A 22,456-nucleotide genomic window follows, 5' to 3' on the forward strand; every position below is an offset into this window, starting at 1 on the left:
AGAGCCAGGTATATTCTTGTAGAGTTTCATTCGTAATGAATTTGCGGATAGGCTCTAGCAAGGAGCTAAATGAATCGTATCTGAAAACATAATTCAATGTTTGTTTAGTATCTGTGAACCTTGATGTTTACACGTTTATTAATACCGTATTCCACGATGATAATTTAGAAAGCCTTGGCTACTAATAATGATAAATTTTGAGAGAATATTTTACTGACTGTGTTCTAAACTTGATAGTTTCATAACGCCTAATCCATTGAATTAAGGATGATAATAACCTAAGATGGTTGATAGCTAATTCGTTTTATTATAGATCTAAGCTAAAAGGTTGTAAGAAATAAAAGTGTATAGCGTGTTCCACTTTGAAGTTTTTAGAGTTTCATACCATACGTTTGTATCATGTAAAATTCTGGGTGTTCCCAAAAGCTAAGAAGTTTGTCAATGAAAGTTCTCAACTTTTGGAAAATCCTATCATGTGGTCATATCCTAGAGCCGTTTTGTAATGTAGGTTGTTATGACTAATAATATCTAATAGGTATGTTGAAATTGTTCGTTTGCTGGTCAGTTCGCTAATAACATGTGTTTACCTGCATGAAATGCTCAATAAGAAATAAGTATACCTTATGTACTCCAGATACTTACGTATATTGCTACCACAAGCGTTATCAATAAGAGACCTTGTCTAAATAGATTACATAAAAATTGTAATTTCTTCCTTTAAAAGAGACTAGGTGACTTTTAGAGAATAGAATAGAGAATTTGAATACACCAATTTTGTAGTAACACCCAATAAAATGCCAATACTATGTTCATTCTGCATGCAATAGACAAAACAGCAAAATCATCAATGAGTTCAGACTCATGTCAATGCTTTCTCGGAATACTGAACGTGAGGTTATGTGATTGTTTATGCAGTATGCGATACATTAAAATGAATTTTATTTTCATTCCCTGAAGGTTCATTGAAGGAAATTATGATATATAACTAAATAAATATAAGCCGTATTGAATGATACCGGCGTCGCCTCTATTGCAGCCAATTAAAACGACACATTAAATACACATGATGTCATTGAGTAAACTGAGACATGCTGAAGGAAAATTGCAATATTCAATATATTCATTTTATACATCGCTCTAATGCTTTTGTGGTCTAAAACGTAACCTCTATATTCTATTCATTAATACATATACCTATTGTTATTGTTGTTGTTGTTGTAAAGATGTCGAAGGATATCTGTTCAACTTTAAAAAAATATATTAAGGTCTGTTGTAAGAGATAATAATGTACATTTTATTATTGCTTATCATATTTTGGCGGTTTATTCTAATGAAATTACTTTCCCAATGAGCTTTATGTTCTTTTTCAGAGCTGCTAGATGTGTGATTGCGAAAACGGTTCGATTATATAGAATATGCTAGATATAGATAGATAGATTGAATATGCTATGTGGTGCTATGAATTGAATAATTTAATATGCTATAGATTTTCTGTTTATGGTATTGTTACCCTTTATTGGGCGAGATTTCTTTATGATGCGAGATTTAATAATAGATGTAAAATTTTAATATCTTAGGAACGACGTTGCAAAAATCTTACCTTTTATCCTTATAGGTCTAACCTTTATTGTTTTCTTCATTACAGATGCCCTACTCGCTGATCTCCAGAACTCTATCAGTAACTCTGGCGGTCGAGTGGGCAGTCCGGGAGGTCGTACTGGATCACCAGGAGGGCGTACTGCTTCCCCTGGCAGGACTAGTTCACCAGGCGGCAGGAGCTCCCCAGGACGATTGAGTTCGCCAGGCGGCAGCCTCAGTTCACCAACTTCCACCGGATATGGATCTATTAATGGATCGAGGAATATCAGCTCAGATTATATTAAGCCTTCTTCAGTAAGTTCCAGCATATTTTTATGTTGATATTAGTGAGGTATGTGGATGTCTATGGCGAAATTATGAAGTCGAGTTCGGGGTCAAACATTGTCTTCTTAATTGTCGTTATAGTTTCGGTACTCGAATTGCCTGCGGTTGACTAAAACCTTACGTTATAGTGGAGCAACCAGTAAAATTTGACGAGCATAAACCAGATCACTTAGCCACAGTATAAAAACGAACATGAAACGAAATTCTTTGTTGATGAATTGGAAGAGGGAATACTAATTTAGACTGCTATCCTAGACTTGTTTAGTCTAACAATGAAACAATGAAAGTGTAACAATGAATATAAAAATACGAATGTAGCACTAATATCGATAATCGTATTTAAATCATATATAGTCCAGAAGTTTGAGCAGAATTTACAGTTCAGAGCAGACACATTCGATTATATCGTAGGTAACCAGGTTCGCAATCCATTACTGGAAGTTAGGAGGTAAGACCTCACAGATGTACTCGAGTGTAGCACAGGACTACAGTTGATGGATCTCCCTCATACTTCAAACTTTTCAATGAATGATGTCACTGTATTGCTTTTATTATTACTAGTGGTCGCCCAGTGGTTGATAGGCGACCATAATTTAACATTCGGTAAGATTAGACAAACAATATCAATCTAGACTCAGTTTGACCACTGACTTTAACAATAAAAAAAAGAGTATATGTGTGTTTGTATCAAATACATGGTAGTGTGTAAAATGGTTTTTTTTATTGTTTTAACGTAATATCGTCATTTATTAATACAGATGTTTACTTATTTTTAGGCTGATGGTTAAATATAAATAAATATGTCGTTCAAAGTTTATAAACATTTTACCCTTAAGAGGTAAATTAAAATAGGGGATGAAAATATACAGAAAATCATTATTTTTGAAGCTAGAACGATAAAACTTTTTTCTTTGGCTTTTTATAATTAGCCTAAATAATTTAAAATGCTATCCAAGGTCACTATTCCACGCGGACGCAGTCCGGAACATAGGTAGTAGTATATAAATTGAGGACTATTATTTTAACCTAATAAATGAATAATTATGATTTTACAGTACATATTTTCCTTATTGAATGTAAATAAAACAACGTTGACATTATAAAATCGGTATTGTAATAAAACTATTGTCGTAGTGCCTCGATTGGTATATCGCTAATTCCAACTCAGGTAATGAAGTTCCTAGATGCCTTTTACCATCGCACCGCTCACCATCGACAGGGAATTCATCCCCACACGCAAAAACGTGGTCTCGGACTATAATGAAATTAGCTTGGACTAGATCTAATTATTGAGTCAGTGATACCATTAGCCGCTTTAATTAGTTATCCTTGATGAAGTCTTAGCATTACTCATTTGTTTGTTTAATGAACTTGTGTTTAGTAGAACAGATAAATGTTACCACCCAATTAATACACTGTTTTGGGATACGTTGATCAGTTTTATGTATACCTACTATCACTATTGCTGTACGTGTATTACGATTTACCTTGTATAGCTATTGATAAATATACACAGAATAAATACATATAAACTCGACTATTCTACTAATATATATCATCTATATTTCAATGGTTAACAAAACTACCTTTAAGCCTACATAAGAATAACCCCAATATAATGATAGGGATAATACCCACTATTCCTTAAACACTTGTATACAATAGGATATTGTTCTATGATAAGCCTGCATCGAAGCAGAATAAACGACTGTCCACGTAATTGTAAAGTACGTAACAGTGGCTCACATCGTACACATATATTAGAAACAGCGAGGTCGCACTGAGAAGCCTGTAAATGTATATTTTCTTTCTTTTTATGAAAGCTTCTACACTTCTGGAATGAGCTTGTCTGACTACTTTAGTAGAGTCGGCTCTACACTCATAGCTCGCCAAATGCGGGGAACGGAGTCACACTTATATTACAATACATTTACAATCGAATACGTTTCACGTAACACTTACAAAACCAACTGTACGAATATCTCCAAGATTCAGACAAGTGTAAACAATAAGCTGTCTAAGTTTTATCACAATAGGACAAACGACCTAAGTGACGAACAAACAGACAAATATTGATTTTATTTATTAGATTAAAACGACACTGTTGTAGTTCAAATATATTATTGTTGTCCCACTTTTTAAATATATATAGTATAAGCCTTTGCTAAATCAGCAAAGGCGATATCTTTGTAACAAACACAAGACAAAAATACTGTAAACCTTTACGCGTCGGGTTAAGTGCCTTACTGACTTACTCTTATTTTCATCAAAATGTTTTGTTAGTCCCATATCCCTAGTATATATGAATTTTGCCGTGGTTAGACGATATGGCGTTCTTTAAAGAAAAGTAAAATTACAAAAAACTATTTACACTACAAGTTTTAGTAAATAATTCAGTACAGAATTTATATATTATAGTAACGCCATCTTATAACATTCATAAAAACTAGAACATTCGTGTCTTGGCGCGAAATCTATTTGTCCAATAAAGTTAGCAGATTGGTGTTACAGATGTCACCACGCTATTGATGTGGAATGTTAAAATATATGAATAGGATAAACAGAACAACAGTACTGTTAGGACAAGTCCCAGACTAAGCAGATCTTGTGTTATGGGTATTAGACAACTAACACAATCATCATCATACAAATATTTTTTACCTTTTTGTAAAGATATATATAATATATGTATAGAAAAGACCCAGATCTATATAAACAATTACACTCATGAATACTATCGGTAGATAGACGGTGTGCTAAACCACTAGTCCACTGAGGTACAAAAGAAAAGTATATAAAGTTCACGCGGGCATGACCTGTGGAGGATGATAGAATTAGCATGAAATCAGATAGTTAACTCATCGTGACGAATTTATAGGAATTAGCCATGCATTGAGGTCGATGTCATAGGGTATATTGCTAGAAATTGGCCAGTAATTTATGACTAGAGACCTTTTCGATACAACATATTAGTGCTCCAATTGTATTTGATAATCTTTTTATTTTAGTTTTTTTTATTAATTATGTGAATCTAAAAAACATATTTTCTTTCTTTCATTCTTAATCTGTATTACTAACAATCCCCTCCGCTCTTTCATCATAATATCACCTGTTAGAAAGCAATTCCTATTTAGATTACTAGTATCTGGTATGAAATAAACAATAAGTGTTTTTATGAACTTGATGGTCTAGCAATTTAACACTCTCTTTCTCACCTACAATTGGTTGCGGGTTCGATTATTATAAAAAGTTATTTTATACAAATGAGTTTTATTTATTGATAGATAGATATTTTCTATATACATATATTATATATGTGTATTAAGATATTTAAGAAGTTTAAGTTAGTTTTCTAGTTGTCTATGGTATAAAGTACAAATTCTCTTAATTTGGGACTTAATGGTTAATAATATTCAGTAATATTCAGATTAATAATGTAATTATTCATTTGTCCTCAGCCCACCTATCAAAATGCAAGTGCAGTCCACGAAAAGGTGATCCCAGTGAAGTATACCGGCTCACAGTCCAGTTACGGGAACCAATCGCCCGGATACAATGCCGGGCAATCACCCGGTTATAATACCATACATTCGCCCGGATACAATGTCGGACAGTCGCCCGGGTACGGTCGGACGACGGGCGGCCGCGGCAACATGTCTGAGTTGGACACCTTGCTCGACGATCTCAGTAACGCCCGATACGGAAACTACGGAGATAAAACGTCCCCGTATAGTGAAAAGTCCGGTAAGTAAATCATTGTTCATATCTTATAAATGCAAATTCGATTCCTCGCACGGTACAAACATTTGCATCCAGGATCCAGTATGATTGGCAGTATCGATCTGGGTGTATTCTTTTGGAAATTCTATGAAAAATTTAGGTCTTTAGTCTACATTACTAACAATCCCCTTCCTTAAATGCATACATATTATACATAGAATAGGGGCTATTCTATGTATAATATGTATGCATTTACAAAAATACATTTTTTGTAAATGCATACATAAATGCATTTAAGTATTTGTATCAATTGTCTAGTATCCATAACACAAACTTAGTCTGCTTAGGTTGAGACTAGATGGCGCTGTGTGTAACTTTTCCAAAAAAATGTAAGTTATATTTATAAATACAACCAACGCCAGAGAGTTTATTATGACGCATTTTTTTATGCAATTGAAATGACAAATAAGGTGGATAGCGAGCCTTTATACTGAATAGCAATACAGATATGACGTTATCATGTGACGCTTGTGGTATACTACGCATGCGTTGCCATTTCGGAGGACAAAGATGTCATGCCTCTTATCTTATAATTTCATTTCCTTATCTCACTTCAACCGATATATTGCCTGACTGCAGATTTAGTTGAGACTGAGGTATTCACGCAGATGACTTTTCGCAGTCTACCTCGGTATACATTTTCTAAGGACTAATTTTATGTACTTATATATAACTATAACAAGGCAAGGCCTTACTCAGTCACTAATCAACGGCCGATCTAAACAGTTGGACCTAGAAAGCTGTTTTTTTCAGTAATAGTTTTTAAGACTTTAAATTCAGTCTCGGGTTGACGGGGGTAAAACTTTAGACGCAGGAATCCGATTGAACCCACGACCATCGGTAGTAAGACTATTGGTTACTATTCGTATATATATACTTATGCTTTTGTTGTATTATTATTTAATTTAGGTATCAGTTAATGACTATTTTTTAGTCAATAATATATTCATATAAAGATACATTACGACACAAGAAGTACGTTTGCTCTATTATTTATTTTGCATTATAGTTTATAAGGAAAATGATATATAATATAATGAAATAAATAATTGTGTTTACGTTACAAAAGACGTCTTCATATTATGATAAATAGCGTGTTCATCGCAATGGTAAATAATCGGCAAATGTTAGCGTTGGCAAGGCCGACATTTCCCCCGACCTCACAGAAATAGATCGTCGTAAATACATACACATTATGTTTGTTTGGTTTCCTAAATGCGATTACACTAGTTTTCATAAAAAGAAAAACTATGTCATCTCATGGGGAATGCTTGTTTATTCATGTTGGGAGTTGGGAGACCCTAAGATCGTATTTCATTGAATATCCTTCAGTTTTTTAAGTAATACAATTTAAAATAACATAAAAGTTAATAGCTAACTCAGATTTTTTTCAATCACGATCATTTAACTCGTACCCAACTGAAACGTTAACGGCCTGTGAAGCATTCTTTCTAAAGTCCGTCAAATGTAGAGAATGGATCCTCAGGAATAGCCAGCGCCAGACAGCAAAGCCAACCTCACTTTTCCCTGGTCTTTGTTATCGTGGAGTATCTCAGAGATCCCTCAAAGATAAGGTAGTCCTCATGTTGCTAGTTTGAAGTCTGTAACCGTTCACCAAAAGTATACTCTAAAGTTTATAGCATATATATCTATTTTTATATATTGGATCATTTACATATATCTCTATATATTGGTGAATTAATTCTATTAACCATAGTAAATTTGTCTATCCAAAGTATATCAGCTATCAATCAATTGATTAATATATTTTTTCTTAATTTATTTTTGTAACAATGTAAAACTGTAAAAAGTTTGTAAGAGGCAAGTATAACACAATATCTAGAAATATACGAATTTATGTAGAAATCACATATTTTTTTAAATAATATAATTCCTATCACAGCTAAAAATGTTAGTTCTCTTTTCTGTGATATTTCCGATCTTTTGTACAGTTCATGATACGTTGTAGGTACATAGACATGCACAATGCTTGAATCTCTAACATCTAAATAATAATTGTAAGCAAGATATTTGGGAATTGTCATGATATGTTCCCAAACATTCTGAACAATTCTTTATCATATGAACTGTACGCTGTCCAATGCTAAAGATACATTCAATAACATTGTCGTGAGCGTTTTTAAATAATTTATAATGATTTATTACCTCTCGTAACTGGTGACATGTTATTACTACAGTACGCATTCGTATCTGCCTATTTTTATACACAACATCCGTCCTTACTAATTCCACAACGTTTAGACCTATCTCTTTCAATCTGGTTTCACGCTAATCCCAAAACTCTTTTCTGTTTTAAATGATTTCCTTTGTGTTCGTCTAATGAGTACATTGCTAACTTCACTACTCTTAAATTTATTGATGTGTTAATGATCTCTGGCAACAGTTTTGATGTACGTATTTACTCGTCTGACATTGGATAGTGTTGGTACATATCAAAGTTATAATTCATACAAAATGGATGTATTCATGCATCTAGAGTTGTATTAATGAGTATGCTTTACTCTTATCTGTAACGTGTTCCATAGTTAACTAAGAAGATTTATCAATCTTACAGTCGTTTAATTTCCAGATAAAATACATTTGTTAGATAAAGCACAGGCAGATCATTTTAAAATGTCAATAACTATCTATAAGTAATCATTAACTATTCCAGACTTTATTTTGTATTTTTCTTTGAGATTTAGTCCCGCATATGAGTAGGCAGATATCTGTAGTATAAACATGTTACAATCTCTCTCTTCAAATAGTGTTGGAGTAAGAGTGGACTTCACTCTTTGTCATCTTCAAAACGTAGTGAAGCGTGGGGAAAAGCCATGAGAAGCAGAATTTAAAATAAAGTCCTTCAAAAATGCGTACCGATGCGTAGCAAAGAAATTATGAAAAGTCATTAATAAATTTTTGATTCAGTCCAGTTGTTACGGAGCCTTGTTAATGCAAACAATGAATTCAATATCTCTTCTTTATGATAGTAATTAATATAGAGGCCAATTAAAATATAGTTCTTCTAGTTAAATAAAAACTTTATTTTTGAAATGTCACATAATGTATTTAATTATACATATATAAATTGCGTTAATGACTCTATTAAAGATTCAATGGAAAATCAACAAAACAATTGAAATAATCTAATAAATTCAATATTTATTATATCTAAGACCGCCTACTCAAGTCCAGTTTCATCTGTTACTCAGTCTAAATGTATGTTTGCCTATAATTTTTCATTAGACTAATCCTCTAGTAGTACATTGAGGCACGTGTTTACATCATTGATGGTTCTTGGTTTCACAATGGACCGCAGTTGGAATTTAGCTGTCAACCCATTCAGGGTTACCACAAATTCCTACTAGTTAATTGATATTGTCTCAATGGGTTGTTGCTTTCCTTTTTACGTTACTTGGCAATAGTTAGTTAGTTTGTAGTTCATTGGTTGTTAGCTGACCCGGCGAACTTCATACCATTTCAGAATTTAATGGTGTATGGGAATATAAATATGTGATTTTTTCTATATTACTTCAATTTGTTCATATTTTTCACTTTGCAAATCTTTCTTGGACTTCTATAAATATATCAAAATCAAATTTAGACATATCGGTTCATACGTTCTCAAGTTTCAGTGAAACTAAAGTCAATTCATTTGAATTTAAATTGTATATGTGATAACAATAATTGTCTTTTATTTTTTTGAAATGACATGGTAATGTTACGGTATATTTTTATTTTTAATTAACGAATTGTTTTTTAAAGTTACTAATATATAAAATAAATCGAATAAATGTTGAAACAAATTGAAAAAATAATTATCAATATCCATGTGAATAAAATACTAAGAACAAACTCAACAACAGTAATATAAAAAAAAATAACTTTCAAGAAAAAGCATATCCATATAAGCTTTAATTAATATGACTACGGTATAGTATGACTTTCTATTATTGATAACTATTGTTCTTTGACACAGTATATTTAATTTCATAAATATTTAGTCAGTATCTTTGTTTGATAATACGCAACCCTGTGCAGATACCACCTGTTCGACTCCTTAGTTTATTTTCCACGTCGGAAATATGAACAATCCTCATTTATATTTGGCTGCAGTCCTAATTAGTGGAAATAACTAATTTGGCTGATACTTGTTTTAAAGTACCAAAAGCGACATTCAATTAATAGAATAGAATAGAATAGAAAATCATTTATTCAAATAAACTTACATTGAAGCACTTTTGAATAGTCATTACATTTTTTAATCTACCACTCGTTCGGAAAGCTGTCTCATCACAAGAAGAACGAGCAAGAAACTTGCGTGTTGCTCTTTTAAATAATTTATTATTACTTTACATTTTTAAGTTTAAGTGTGTGAATACAAACCACCAATTAGCACTAATTCTATTAAATACTCAAATAGAAATAATATTGAATATATAACCAACTGGTTAAACAATTAATAAGAGGAAATCAGTCATAGTGATTAGAGCAGACCAGTCCCTACAAGCAGCACCCGTTCACGAGTATGACGGATGAGCCAGCCATCACTGCGCTCGACCATATTTTAGGGAGCCCAATGACCCGGCCCACCACGCCGCCACAAGTCTGGACATTTTAGTGAGCATGACTACTCAAAACACTAGACTACGTCAAAGCTACTTACAATTGCTATCTGATAGTTATAGTATTCACATTTTACATAAGAATGCATGCGGCAATCAATACAAAAACCGCTACGCTTTCATATTTCTAAAATCAATCAATTAAATCAAGAAAGCAATGAGAAAATTAAATTATAACGTTGTATGCTAATAAACTAGTTATTTACTTGATATGTTGTCGTCTATGAATTCGTCTATCCTGTAATAGGCTTTCTTACACAAAAATTGTTTAATATAAGATTTGAATTGCCTCTCTGTCAGATTTAGTGCAGAATCTGGCAGTTTATTATAAAATCTTACGCAATTACCATAGAATGAATTACTGACTTTGTGCAGGCGGCATTTAGGTAAAATTAGCTTATTTTTATTGCGTAAGTTTCTATTTGTACAGTCTTTAAGTTTTCTAAAACTCTCTAAATTCTTCCGTGTATACATGATATTCTCATAAATGTATTGTGAAGTAACGGTGAGGATATTTGAATCTTTAAAACACTGACGTAATGACTCTCTTGAACCCATACCATAAATAGAACGTATGGCTCTCTTTTGTAAAATAAATATAGTATTTATATCGGCTGCTTTACCCCACAGTAGTATACCATATGACATAATGCTATGGAAATAACTAAAGTATACAAGTTTAGCCGTCGCCACGTCTGTTAATTGCCTAATTCTTCTAATTGCATATGCAGCTGAACTGAGTCTATTGGCCAATTTTGAAATATGGGGCCCCCATTGTAATTTCGAGTCCACTGTTATACCTAAAAAAACTGTATCATTAACAAAATTTACTATTTCATCATTAAGCAATAACTGTGTATTTATTGGTCTTACATTAGGAAGTGTAAATTTTATACACTTTGTTTTGCTGGAATTTAATAATAGGTTATTACATGTAAACCAATTTAATATAGCAGACATAGCACAATTTACATCGTCTAATTGATTAGTTTGACGTCCAATTTTAAACAATAACGAAGTATCATCCGCAAACAGCACTATATCTGCAATTTTCTCTACCATAAAGGGAAGGTCATTTATGTAAATTAAAAAGAGAAAGGGGCCTAAGATTGACCCTTGTGGAACGCCCATCCCAATATTAGCTCCCTTAGATTTTATACCGTCAATATCTACAGTTTGAACCCTATCCTCTAAATAAGTTCTCATTAATTTTAGATCATTATCTTTTATACCATAATGTTCGAGCTTGTACAAAAGTGTTTTATGATCCACGCAATCAAATGCCTTTGATAGGTCACAAAAAACTCCGAGTGCATCCTGTGACTTCTCCCATGATTGGAAAATATGTGTTATCAGCGCTACACCTGCGTCAGTGGTAGACTTGCCGGCGGTGAAACCATATTGTTGACTGTGAAGCAGTCGGTTATCCCTAAAGTGTTGTAACATTTGATTTAACATTATCTTTTCAAACACCTTACTTAGAACTGGCAAAATAGACATAGGTCTATAGTTCCCTGGCTCAAATTTATCACCTGATTTAAATAGTGGGATTAATTTGCTAAATTTCATTAATTGTGGAAAAATGCCATTATCAATACATTTATTAAAAATAGTAGCTAGATATGGAGCAACAATATCTATGAAAGAACTAACTACTTTTACAGACATGCCCCAAAGGTCTTCTGTATTTTTTAAATTTAGATGTTTGAATATTTTTATGATATGAACGGGGCTAACATGTGAAAATTTAAATCTTAAAGCACAACAACCGATATTAGACTCTAGTAATACTTTTGCTCGAGATGGAGATGAGTCCAGAGAAGATGTAATGTTAATCGGAATGTTAGCAAAAAAATCTTCAAAAACATTAACTACATCTTTTGTTGCTGTTATTAATTTATTATCATAATTTAATGCAAATTGATTATAGGCTAATTTAGATCTTCCGGTTTCTTTATTTATAATGCCCCAGATGGTTTTAATTTTGTCAGAAGACTGGTTAATTTGTTTATTAATATAATTAGATTTAGCCGTAATACAAACTTTTTTAAAAATTTTCGAATAATTTTTCACATAAGTGGTGAATTTGTCATCAAATCGATATTTTTTTTGATCGTATAAATCAAACAAAATATTTCTACTTTTAAGTATACCTACTGTTGCCCATTCCGTGAATTTAGATTTAACATAAACTTCTTTTTTCTTGAAAAATTGTTCATATTCTCCTGATAGAATAGTAATTAGCTTGGTGTAAAGATAATCAGGATTATTACTAGATTGTAACAGCAAATCCAATTTATTTTTAATCGCGCTTTTGTATTTGTTAATATTGTAAACATTATTTGTCTTTTTGATTTTTTATTATTGTTGACTTTATTGATCTGACTGTTAAACTTAACAACTTGACCACAGTGATCTGAAGGAAGTTTATTTATTATGAATTTTTCTGTATACTCACAGTTACAAAAAACATTGTCAAGACAAGTAGCAGACGTGACAGTTACACGAGTGGGTTCATGAAAGACATGACTTAAATCAAATGATTGAAATAAACTAATAATTTTTGTACATGTGGGTGTGTTACAAAGAATATCAACGTTAAAATCTCCACATACAATAATTTTTTTAATACTATTAAATATTTTTTTTTAATATATCCTCCATCACCCCTTCAAATACATTGTAATCACTATTAGGAGGCCTGTACACACATATAAGGATATAATTTTCTAGTTCTATACAAGATAATTCTATACAACACTCAATAGAAAGTCTAACAATGTCAGCACGTTCCTTTACTTTAATATTATTTCTTGCAATTATCATAGACCCGCCTCTGTTAACTGACTTTCTATTGAAGCAGCTGACAACGTTATAATTATTTAAATTGAACATCATATTGCTCTCTTTAAGCCAATGTTCTGTGAAACAGACAATATCAATATTATACTTTTCTAAAAATAATTGTATAATTAACTCGCTGCCGGGAAAACTTTGTATGTTCTGATGAACAATTATTAATTCTGATTGCTTTCCCTTTGTCTTTGTGAGCAGTTTAAATCTGCAGTCATAGTATTTATGTCACAAATATTAATAGAATTATTTGTTATGTCAGTATTTTTATGTTTAAGTTTACCATGTAAACTGTTCATGTAGTCAATATTATAAGCCACTAAAGTGGCTATTTTATTTTTAGATAATTTAGAGAGATACATTGTATCTTTTGTCAAATAAAAATCACTAATAAAACTATTAGTATCAAAAAATGTAAAAATGTCACTATGACGACATGTCAATGTATGTAATAAGTTGTTCAGGTAATGTACCTTACTGTTAATTTTTTTATGAAGATGTCCTTTTGTGTAAGGAAAAGCGCACAATACAATCTTATACACATTTAATTGTAATAAATATTCAATTCCTTTAATTACATCCTGCCTATTTAATTGAATACTATTACCAAAAAATAACACAATTGTGGTCATATTGTTCATTTTCGTAGACTTTATTTTATTTATTATTTGTGTAAATGATGCTTCTGGCATACAGTAGTTTAATAAATCACCCTTAAGATGATACTTCAAAATAGACCCAAAGTTACAGCCTATTCTGTCAGAGAACACCATTGTGCTACTCTTAGGGTTACAGTCACTGGCACAAACACCCTGAACTTCATTTTCCAGCACAGTTACAACTGAATTATTATTTGATATATTTGTGTGATTACATGTACAATGCTTAGTCAACGACTCAAAACGGTCAGCATTGTATTTACTGACATCAATCAGATCATCCATTGCTAAAATATGCTCCTGGATTTGTTTCTGAGAGATAATATACTTTGTATTTAAATCATGAAGCGAAGATTCTAAACTATTGATTTTTGAAGTTAGGTAGTCTGTATCAATGTCATATAACTTTTGGCTTTCCACTAACTTATTATTACATATATTAATGTAATCATGCAATTTTAAATTATTTAAAGTGTTTTTTTTCAATAACTGTCCCTTTTTGCAACGCTTATTTAATATATTCCGATTCTTAATTATAAACTTTTTTAGTTTTAAATATTTTTTTAATTTATTATTACTCAACATACAAATGTTACTGTTATAGTTGCCTAATTTAGGTGATGTATCACTAGTAAGGTCAATTACAACAGGATGGGTGCATGGAACTGTAGTAGAAGGAGGCACACAGTCAACACTAATAAGTTCCTCATATAAATTACTAATCTCATTATTTTGTTGAGATTCCAATCTTGTGTCTAGATCATTGATTTTAGAATATGCCTGCTTTAACTCAAGCTCCAATTCAGTGATACGCCTCAAGGCTTGCTCATGAGTGTCACTACATTGATGAAAGCTACTTATTAGTTCTTGAAGCTGATTAATGTTCTATTGCTAGGTAAATCTCCATTTATTACAGAGATTCTCTTTAATACAGAGTCCACTTTTTATAACATATTGATTATAGACTACTGTTCAAAACTCCAACAAAAATAATGTTTTAAATCTTTTTAGTATTTTTATATTTTTAATTTTCAAATAAAGAACTGTGAACTGTGTATTTTCGAGAAGAAAAAACAAAAGACAATCGTGCGTCCTTTGTTTTTTTTTCTTCACATTATTGTTACTACGCTGATTATATTAAAATTATTATATTTATTTATCTAGATCAAGCTATTAAGGACTCTTATTATAAATACCTTATGGAGTAACATAAGTAACATATATGTATAAATTGTCTCTGTGGTTACGAAAAACATCTGGAAGTGAAATAAGCTATTAAAAATGTATGCAGGCGAATCCGCGTGCAACGTGTTATATAAATTGTTATAATTATTGCCATTGATAAATTAAGAAACAGGAACGTCAATATATAAAAATTCCCTGAAAATATTTCAAATGGCCTCAATATTGTAATAAGAAAAATTCCATTCTTGCATTGTAATGTGGGTAAATGTACATGTCATGTTCTCTGTGCCAATTAAATAAATTAATGGCACTATCCACTTATTTATTTGGCACAATGAATTACATTTATAATTATACGCGTTATTCCTAGGAATTATTATTATTTACACTAAAAAATGCCCTTGTCAAAGAGACGACAAAGTCGGCACGTTAAAAGCTTTAATACTCTACAATCGTATTGTACAGTCACGTTCAATAATAGGAGTATATAAGACACATTTTTAATAGCCTGATTTTATTAAAACTGTCTCTGGCAAAAGTGGCTCTTGTAAAAAATAAAAGAGGGAAATTTTACCCCAAACCGCTTTAGTTGAATTGAATTGGTTAAATTTAACGTATATCATGGTATCATTATTTAGATATATTTAAATATTACATATAATGTTTATTTTAATATGATATATATATATTTAAATGTTATATAAAGTAGTTGCCTGCTCCGATTTCGCTGAGAGTGTCTACTAACTCTGAAAATTAAAGCAAATGTAAAAGGAATAGTACGACCATGTAATGGAATAAAAGTACAATAAAATACTAGTATTTGTTAGTTCAGATTTTTTTTAAAGCGACTTGTTTCGCTTTCAAATCTTGGTGTGGCAATTACACGTATTCGTCAGGCAGGAGTTGGCTTTCAGCCGCTCCATGAGTCTTTCCGATGGTTTGGTGTGCCATCTACATTCGCCTCCTATAGTTCGGTGAAGCTGTAAAAATTATGTGCGGCTAACAGCATTAGAATAGTTCGAAAAAAAAATAGGTTCAATTAGAAACACAACATAAAATCGAGCAAGTCCACAATTGACAATGCTTCTGACCACTTTTGGGATAACAGTCCTGAATATGTTATTTATATATATTTCTGATGTATTGTTGCAGTGATAGATGGTTATGCACGGACCAATGGCGCCGCAAGTCCCGCCTCGTCCCGGCCGACCGTGGATTCGCTTCTCGATCAACTTAGCACAGACATACCCAATGGGTGAGTATCTACTACGCAACGTTATTTGATACACAGCATATATTTTTTAAGGATAATAATGGAGTTTCCCCACCTGTGCTAATGGTAAAATTCACTAGGAATTAATCATAATGGTTTCCAGGGGAAATTAGTGAGGGTCAACGTTACTTGGTACATTGCTAGCAATGGTCCTCTACACCCGTATACAACATATTGGAAGGGAAGGGATTGTTAGTAATTATTTAGTACTAACAGTCCTGTTGTAGTAATAAGAAAAAAGACTTGGTAAAACGGAGAAAATATATTAATATTAAAATACATATCTGATTAGCCAGTTACAACAAGTCCCTTCCCACATTACTAACAATACACTGTTTCAGGTGACCTCAATTATCGTGTTTAATTTCTGGTGAATTCACCACGATAGGCTAACTAACCTTATTTCTCTTTCTCTTAGCTCATGCTGTCATCCTCTATTAATGCCCCGTAAGCTCATATCATTAGTGTAGGCACCATTTTTATAATTCCATTAGAAATTCGCTGTCTATTTTTTTGCAACCCTCTACGAAACGGACAGATTTCTCAGTTCGACTGTATTTTTGTTTGAATAATGTTAGGCTAGATGGATTTTAATGATTATTTTGTCAATCATCGAGTTTACACCTGTTTTGATCCCCTAAAAAATACTTTATAATAGCATCATTAAAAACTGCGTACAGTAAATAAAGTTTAAGCCTTATGGTAATTAACACACACACATTACCCTCTTTTCATCAACATTTGGGTTAGTTAGTAAATATATTGTCTTTGTTGTTACAATACTAAATAATTTAGCAACATTTATATATTTTTTTAATTAGTCATCGTCTATCTATCGTTAGCAAAAAAATGTAGAATATGTAATTATAAAGTAACTTCATTTCTCTGTAGATTGTGTAATAAATACAGCGATACGATGCCTGATTAAAAAATGTAGGTACAATATCTTTGATTTGTAACATACACTAGTAGTAAATAGAGATATAAATTGATACGATGAATTCATACTCGTCCACATATTTATATAAGGCAACGTGATGTACACACTATAATAAACCTGATTACATTGATCAAACGAGCACTTCAGTATTCCGCAGAGCAATTTATCTACTTTGTTATTACTTTAAATCAAATGAAATTTAGAATTAGATGTTCTTGTTGCCACCAGTGTCCAGATGTTGGCAACGCTTTTTAATACCGCTTCCGTAACGCATTATTGTTTTGTATCTCTTTATTTTATGTCTGTCTTAATAATAAAAATTACTATTCTGGGTCTTTCGGTGTTACAAAGCTAAGATGGCCTAAAATTTCTCGAGATAAACTTTGTATTAAGTAGTGTCGTGATACCTTTGCTTTCCCTTTTCCTGTCGCTTGCAAACAGTTTTCTTTGTAAGCTGTGTTTTAGTTTGAAGTATGATATATGGCAGTAAACTCAGTCTAAAGTCGGCGTCACATTATCTCGGGTATGAAACGTTAGTCTTTGCAACTCTGTTCCTATTGGTCATAGCGTGATGTTATATTTATATAGCTTCGATAAATTGGATATCCAATATTAGAGAATTTTCTCGGATCGGTCAGTAATACCGGAGTTACTCCGAATATCAAAACTCACAAAATCTATTCTTTATAATATTAAGTACACGGTTTAAATTGGAAAAGAAAATAATAAGTTTAAATAGAAAATAATAACATAGATCATTAAATGAAGTTCATCGCCTTGATGACAGGCCCAATGTCGAGTGAGTGACGAGGTCGCGGGCTATTTCCCCTAAATTCTGTATATATATTTTTAGAAACATCACAAATTATTTATATTTCTTAACAAAGTTTGAGGGAGTAGTATTTTACACAGCAAATATTCTTTCATTGCCAACATTTGAAATAATAAAACATATAATTTACATTATTAAATTAACATGTTTCGAGATTTGAGAGTGAACTGTATATTTATTAATTATAAATTACTAACTACCCGCCCCGGCTTTGCTTGGGAGTACTTGTATTATACTATACATATAAAACTTTCTCTTGAATCTCTCTATCTATTGCTAAAAACTGCATTATAATCCGTGGCGGAGTTTAAAAGATCTAAGCAAACAGACAGCGGAAAGGACTTAATTTTATACGATGTAAGGATAAGTATTATACGATAGTAATTAAAGTTTAATAATTAATAATTAAATATATGTTGTATAAACTCCGTATCTGGAATAAACAATTGTAATAACGTAATATTACAGAACAAAAACACAATGTTGTTAATAAATGTACAATATAAAGCATAACAATTAAACATATTACTTATAAAACATCTGCGTCAGACTTAATCAAATTTTTGTTAGTATTTCAGACACAACTCTATAAAATATACAGAATAACATTGTACTCAAAATTCGACAGTATGTCTGTGTTTATTACTCTTTCGATTCAACAACTGAATGTATGTTAATAAAATTTGACGTGGTAAATTTAAGGACGTAAATAGGCATTCATGTAAATAAATAATTTTGAAGATTATCACTCGATATTGATCACGAGCCTATTTCACCCAAATAGGCACGTTAAATCGCGGGTTCTAGCTGCTACTATTTTTAAAGGGCCTAAAAAGGAATACTACATGTCATTCTAGTCATTATCTTTTAGTGTCTTGTAATTTTCTTTCAAAATAAGAAAGTCCTTCGCAAGTAATACAACGTTACTTGTTGTTTTAATAACTACAATTGTATTGTATATACATTGTGACACCCGTGCTATCTGTAATGATATAACTAATTGCTATATCTGTAGGATAATTTGTGTCTGTAACTCTGCTTGTAATCTGTAACTCTGCAATATCAATATTCTGCCTTTCTAGAACACAGCTTCCGTGCTTCCACAGAGAACTGCTATATGTCAGAATCAGCTGAGACTCAAAATTCGAAATATTTACTTTATTCATTCTATGACAGACTGTTACGATATGCCAAATCCAGCGCCAGTTCGGAATGATGAGATAGAGGTATACGCAGCCGTTTTGTATGATACTGATCAGTCTAACTCTAATAAATATTTTCATCAGATATAAATAACAATAACGAAATATTGATCCACTTGTGTCTTACACAATTGATACATTAGGGTGGTCCATAAAGATATTTTGGCGTGACCGCTCGCCGTACCTATGGCACCGTGGGCCGCGCGGGCCGTGTGAAACGCCGTATTTTTGTGCGCGCACGCAAATAGATCGCGACGTCAGTTATGTTAGTTTTGTTGTAATAATCGCCTATACATAGTGTTGCCACACTATACTGTGCATACAGGACGTCCCGATATCAACCTTTGGTTATTTTAGCATTGGAAATTATGTCTGTTTATGAAAGTTGTCTTTCATTTGTATACAATTGTTTATGTACTTGTACATAAAATATATACTTAAATAATGGTACAGAAATCTAAATATGGATCTATCTAATGAAGATTCTAGCCTATACTTTATTTATCTTATATAGTATTAAAACTTAGCTTTTTTTTATAACAGACAAAAATGTACTCGTGTATAAAATATACATAAAGAATGCTATAGAAATCTAAATAGTGGTTTATGTTTTTTGTATAGATATTGTTTCAATAATTACAGTACCTAAGTGACAGAGATTCCCTTGATGTCCCATTTTGTTTTTATATTGTTCTTTAATTCAGATGGCTTTCTAGACTATTTCTAGAATTTTTTAACCTGGTTTATTCGGATAAGCCAGCAGGATACAATTAGTATAAAAATAATGCATTAATATTGATGGAAAATGTAGAGTTATGTGACTTTTTTAATAAAAAATATTTTCAGTTAGATACACATTTCTTCAACACAAGTGGCCAGTTTCACAAATATTAACAATGAATGTTAAATTCTCTGTAGTACTTATGTAGTTCATAACTATGCACACAAAATTAATGTCATATTTCCATCAAAGCATGGATACTTGCGCGTGAACAGAACAACACAACACTTTCCCCACTTGCTACTTAGAATACAACGATATAAATCTGTTCATTCCCGATCAAAAATAATTTTCTGACTATTGTCGTCATATTTCCTTGATAGTTGTTTGTCCCTCGATGACTGGATTATTTATTGATGTGTGTGAGCGAACGAAAAACTTTGTTGGCAACCAGAAAATTGGGTCTAATTCTTATCGGACATTGAAATGAAGAGAAATATTAACATATTTTTCATATAGTTTCCTCATAATATATATTCTTTACAAGGCTACCAGTATATCTGCAATTTTGACCTGTCACATTCTGTTTTCCACTGTAGCGATAGAGCCTAGTTTCTTGAGGTAAAATACAATGATACATATTGCTATCCTTTAGTGGCCTATAATTCATTTTTAATGGATGATAATATAAGGATGCATCCATCTGCGCTGTTTACGCTGTTGGGACACCAGTGGAGGATGATAAGATGAACTTAAGGGCAGATCAGTGAGCCCTTAGTGACGAATTAACCAGGAATTTGTCACGTTGGTTTCCAGGGGAATCGCGTAGACGTGAACCTAACATGGCATATTTGTAGCAATGAGGTCATCAGTCCACATTACTAATAATTCCCTTTTCCTACTGTGGCTTATATAGACTTCACCATCATCTTATTTGAAACTCCATAAGATTTAGTTTGATGTTTCAAATATATCACAATCATTATTTTTTTATCATTATTGTATTGGAATTGTACGTATTTTTAATTTAATTACAAAAGAGTTTTAGGGTATCCTGTTTAGTTTTTTTTTTCTTTTTTAATTTTAAAGTTCTTAAATGTCATAATCCATACAGAAAGTAGAGATACATTGTTTTTGAGAGAACTCATTTAGGCTGGATTTATTAACTAGTACAGTGACTAATTTTCTTCTAACTAAAAACACTACTCGATGGTTTATCTAAAAGTTGTTGTTGGTTTAAAAAATATTCTCATCATTTCAGTTGCCATTATTTTTAGGCGCCATAGATACATCAGTATAGACAGTAAATGTGGTTGTTATCATCGTCTATATTGCTGACATACTAATCGTCTTTGCGTCACTATGACGTCACCGTTTTCTTGCGATTGGACTTAAAGGATACATCCATACAACAAAATAGATTTAACATATTCTCTAAAAGTATTTTTTTAACAATCATCTATATTAAATGTAAATTAATATAAATAGTTTTTAACGTAGCTTATTATTCACACATTTCAACCTAAATATGTAAAGTTACAACAATTATTTAAAATAGCAACTCGAAGAAGAAGAAAAACGAGCAAGATACTTGATCTTGCTCTTTCTTCTTGTGAGAGATAGTTTCGAAAAAATTGTATGACCATTTAAAAGTGCTTAAATTTATATGTTTAAATAATTTTCTATTTTATTCTATTCTATTATAACCAAAAGTTTAATGAGACGATTATTAAAACTTTACCACTCGTAGCACTATGGCAGTAATAGTTCCTTGTAGTGTAGCCCCACTATCTTAAAGTCCCCAGGGCCTCTGATGGGTTAAATACAGCCCTGGTTATGAATAACAGTGTATGCATAACGCGTAGTATAATTGTTCTTGGCATAGCCCAGCGGCGTTTGCGCATGTTTCCGCCCTGTAATTAGTGTACTTCACGAATAATTCTAGCACCTGCCCGCACATCTCAAATACAAGTCTACAATTGTTGTAAACAACAAATACAATTAAATTAAAATAGAATAAAAAATCGGACATGAAAAAGTGGTTAAAATCCTTCAAGATGATAGTAAAACGCCTGAATCACGATCACGTAAGATTTAATAAGTGCCTCATCATCGGCTCATACGTTTGGATCTGTGAATATGATATTACCGACCCGCAGACAATTTAAACTTCTTACGTCTCTAATATTTAGTTAAGAATTAAAAACGTACATAACGCACTTAGAAGAAATTAACTTTAATTGAAGAATCAAACAAAATTAATACTCCAATACGTCAATATTTCCCAAATTTAGCTATATCATAGAAAAAGGACGTAAGAACCTTGCTAAAAAAAATTCGACAAGAATTAAACAGAATAATAAATCTTTATTTATACCTGTATCTGTTTTGAAATTATGTCACTTACGTCTGTGTTTAATTTGTTTGACGACTCGGCGGTTAAGATTTATTGCGTTTGTACAC

The 22,456-nt window shown here is 31.9% G+C and overlaps 1 protein-coding gene across 6 annotated transcripts in view; it reads left to right on the forward strand.

Annotated features, from left to right (window-relative positions):
• Positions 1 to 22,456, forward strand: part of LOC131853690 (leupaxin) — a 79,276-nt gene that overhangs the window by 50,637 nt on the left and 6,183 nt on the right. For all 6 annotated transcript variants that reach the window (XM_059204694.1, XM_059204693.1, XM_059204690.1 and 3 more), the window contains 3 exons: positions 1,646 to 1,893; positions 5,382 to 5,667; positions 16,178 to 16,280. In XM_059204694.1, the coding sequence (XP_059060677.1) occupies positions 1,646 to 1,893; positions 5,382 to 5,667; positions 16,178 to 16,280 (637 nt within the window). The remainder of the gene's footprint in view (positions 1 to 1,645; positions 1,894 to 5,381; positions 5,668 to 16,177; positions 16,281 to 22,456) is intronic.

The sequence above is a fragment of the Achroia grisella genome, unplaced genomic scaffold (genome assembly GCF_030625045.1).
Source record: "Achroia grisella isolate CSIRO2021 unplaced genomic scaffold, CSIRO_AGI_Agris_v1 utg905, whole genome shotgun sequence".
NCBI lineage: Eukaryota > Metazoa > Arthropoda > Insecta > Lepidoptera > Pyralidae > Achroia > Achroia grisella.